This window comes from Gavialis gangeticus, unplaced genomic scaffold (assembly GCF_001723915.1).
Source record: "Gavialis gangeticus isolate Ggan-Ray unplaced genomic scaffold, GavGan_comp1, whole genome shotgun sequence".
NCBI classification, from domain to species: domain Eukaryota; kingdom Metazoa; phylum Chordata; order Crocodylia; family Gavialidae; genus Gavialis; species Gavialis gangeticus.
The window spans coordinates 7,025,329-7,028,693 of NW_017729004.1; the positions used below are offsets into that span (position 1 = coordinate 7,025,329).

Consider the following 3,365-nt stretch of genomic DNA (forward strand, 5'->3'; position numbering starts at 1 on the left):
CTAACCAAAAGGCCGTTCCTTTTTTAGACCGCATGCCGTTAAAGCATGGAACTCATTGCCACCAGATGCTGTGGAAGCTGAAAGTTGAGCTAGATTCATAGTTATTAGGGTTGGAAGGGACTTCAATGGATCATCGAGTCTGACCCCCGCCCCGGGCAGGAAAGTGTGCTGGGGTCAGATGACCCCAGCCAGGTGCTTGTCTGGTCTCCTCTTAAAGACCCCCAAGGTCTTATAGACCCCCAAGAGTCAAAAATAGACTGGACCCATTCTTGGATGAAAGGGACATTAGTAACTATTGAGCACAGCAGATACAGCTTCTGAATCAGGACTTCCTAGACCTTATGTGCAGGAGGCTGCAAGGGAGAGAGGAACAGTGGAGAAAAACCCCAGTCAGACCCAATTCTCTCTCCCTTTCAGCATCTTGTCTCGGCCGCTGTGTGACAGGAGCCTGGGCAAGATGGACCTATGGTCTGAGCCAGTCAATGGCAATTCCTATGTTCTTATCTTCTCTCCTGATCCATCTCTGTTAGTGAAAGGGCTAAATTAAGAGCTTGGCAGTTCCTTCCTCATCCACAGAAGAGTTGCAGGGCAGACAGTTACTGCGAGAGCTTTTCAGACATGATTTCCCTCTATTGTAGCTCAGGCATGACCCCAAGGGACCTTCTGGAGGGGGGAGAGGTTAGTTCAGTCTCCATGGCTCACTGAGTTCTTGGCTTCTCTACATTGCCAGCTATTTGTGGCACCAGGCTCTAGTCAACTATTTATTACTGTCTACATATCATATTAAATGCTCAGGCTCCTTTACAATAAATTCCCCACCCTGTAGAGTATGGGTCCAAAAGGTACAAACCCAGCAAGAGCAAACACAGTGCTATTTGATCACTGTAAGTGCAGCATAACACAGTATAACAATGTCATGGTGGAGTCAGTGGGTCTCAGGGTGCATTTGGAGAGAGGCTGCTTGGAAAATTGCAATTGGGAGTCTGTTTAGAGCTTGCAGGACCATGTGGGAGAAGGTACCGAAGCTCTGGAGTGGGCCGTGGGGCAGGGGGAGAAAAATCAAGATGCGGAGCTTTTGAAGGCGGAAGGTGAAAAGCGTGTTTTGTGATGCTTTAAGTGTCTTCTGTGGAGTTGGCCACTAAATGAGTTTCCTGTACATAGGAACATGGGATACAGAATTGGAAGGGCCATGCAAGGCTACTGAATTCAGCCTCTGCCGTGACAGGTAATCACATTACACAAAGCCATTCATCAATTTACCATGCTCTGCCTTAAAACTGGTTAGGTTTTTTTTGCCCCCGCTACTCCCATTGGAAGCCTCTTTCAGAACCGTATGTCTGTGATAGTTAGAAACCCATTTCTGATTTCCATTTTTCTTCCTGAAGTTACTCCTGGTTAGTTCATACCCATTGTTTTTTGTGCCCAAATCACCCTTGAGGCAAACAGCTCTTCTCCCTAGTGCTGACTGAGCTTGCAAAGTGGAAATTATCCCAAACTCTCCTGAACATTTTCAATTCCTTTTCCTACCTCTATCATCACACAAGACGGTACCACCCTCGCCCATCATTTAAAACGATATTTATGCTATGATCTTTTCATTCATGTTAGGCCTGTCCATGTTAATTATTTGGTTATTTCCCAGTTAAGGAAGGCAAAAAGAAGGAAAATGTCATATGAAAGCGATACATGGGAGCTGCTACTTACAAAGCTGACAGAGCAGTGGTCCATGTGATCGCTCTCAAAGAGGATGACGTCTTTGATGAAGACCGCAATGGCTCTCATTATGAAGGACATGAAGAGGTGCATGTGAATATAATTTCGAGTACAGTGCAGTTTTCTGCAGAAAGGGAATAGCATGAAATAACATTTTTGAGCATCAGGGCTTCTCAATACACCATTCTTTTGACTGAAATGATATAATGTTTCTTTGACCAAGAGATAGCTCCTCATTTAACAACTGGAAACACTTGAGGCAGATTTTAATCTGGTGGAAATCAATGCAAGCTCCATTGAAGCCATTTTATACCAACTACGGAGGTGACCCCCAATCTGTCTGTTTAGGGGAGGTGGAAAACAAAAGTGCCATGCAAATATGTCAAATCTTGGATCAGTAGCAAATTTTCCATTGGCAATTCCAATGGTACATGAGCTTCATGAGTATATGACCTTTTCCAGGACAAGGGTCTGATTCCTGCAGAATTACTGCCACCATTTTCTGCAAGGAAACCCCATTTTTGGAACAGCGCTGGCCCAAATTAATAAATGCTTGCATATTTTATTATAGCAGCATGACTCATACTTTTATGCAAAAGCCATGACTTCTTAACCAAAAGCAAGGGGAATACTAGGCTTATACCATCTCTTCCTCAGCATAGCATACTTTGGAGACATATTTGTATTAAGGAAATTAGATTTTCAAACCAATTTTTCTAGTAAGTGACAGGCCTCATGCCCTGGAAATAGCTATGTTATAGCCATGGCAACTATAAAAGAGCTCATTCTTTGTTTCTTCATTCCTTCTCTTATGGCAGGGATGGACAAAGAAAGGAAGGAAGAAAAGTGGGTCATCGTTTTTTGGTGTGCCTAGCCACAGCATTGACAGAGGAGACTCACAGCTGCTCCAAAATACTCTGTTTCCTCCAGCCTCCTGCAACACTTATATTTGTGATTTGATTGTGACAGACCCTAGAATTGGACAACCTACTATAAGGTATGACCCTGCATTTGTAGGCAGGTATGGATTAGACAAGTTAGCAACTCGTGCCCATCTCCAAGTGGTCTAGTTCTCTGCTATCCTCTTCAGACCTCAGCAACAGCTGCAAACAAAAGTCTTTTCAACACCATCACTGTAATGTTGTGTGGTTATTATGTGTTCTGAGGTTAAAGGCGGCCAGGAGCTGGAGGACGGCTCTGCTTCTTTCCAAGGCATACTCTGAGCAACCGAGCCACGTAGACTGCTTGGCTGGTGTTGCAAACCCCCATGCAAATGTCACCATTCAAATGCCATGGGACTGAGACACCTCAAAAGGTGTCGTTCTTTGAGAAACATCATGTCCTCTGCTGGTGTCATCTATCTTGCCCTTGAAAGGCATCCTGGGGGACCTCCAAAGACATTCCACTCTTAATGCATAGCCAAGGATCTGCTGATTTCCCCAGAGTTAAAGAGCCAGTTCCCCTCCCTTGTCCTGTCCTTTCCCCTCTCTTATTTGAGTCCTTTTCCCTCCACACCCCAGGTCTTACCTGAAGAGGCACAAAATGATCATAGCAGCTGTGAGAGTGATGAGTGATAAACTGTGTCCAATGGTGTAACCCGTCCTGACTGTGTCGTAGAACACCGCCTGCTAACATGAAGAAAAGAGGCAAAA

At 44.8% G+C, this 3,365-nt stretch overlaps 1 protein-coding gene across 1 annotated transcript in view; it reads right to left on the reverse strand.

The window, feature by feature from the left end:
* The window catches only part of VIPR1 (vasoactive intestinal peptide receptor 1), a 58,073-nt gene that overhangs the window by 49,620 nt on the left and 5,088 nt on the right, over window positions 1-3,365 (reverse strand). Inside the window, exons 3-4 of the mRNA XM_019507928.1 lie at window positions 3,241-3,338; window positions 1,705-1,837 (exon numbers count right to left, since the gene is read on the reverse strand). Coding sequence (XP_019363473.1) covers window positions 1,705-1,837; window positions 3,241-3,338 — 231 coding nt within the window. The remainder of the gene's footprint in view (window positions 1-1,704; window positions 1,838-3,240; window positions 3,339-3,365) is intronic.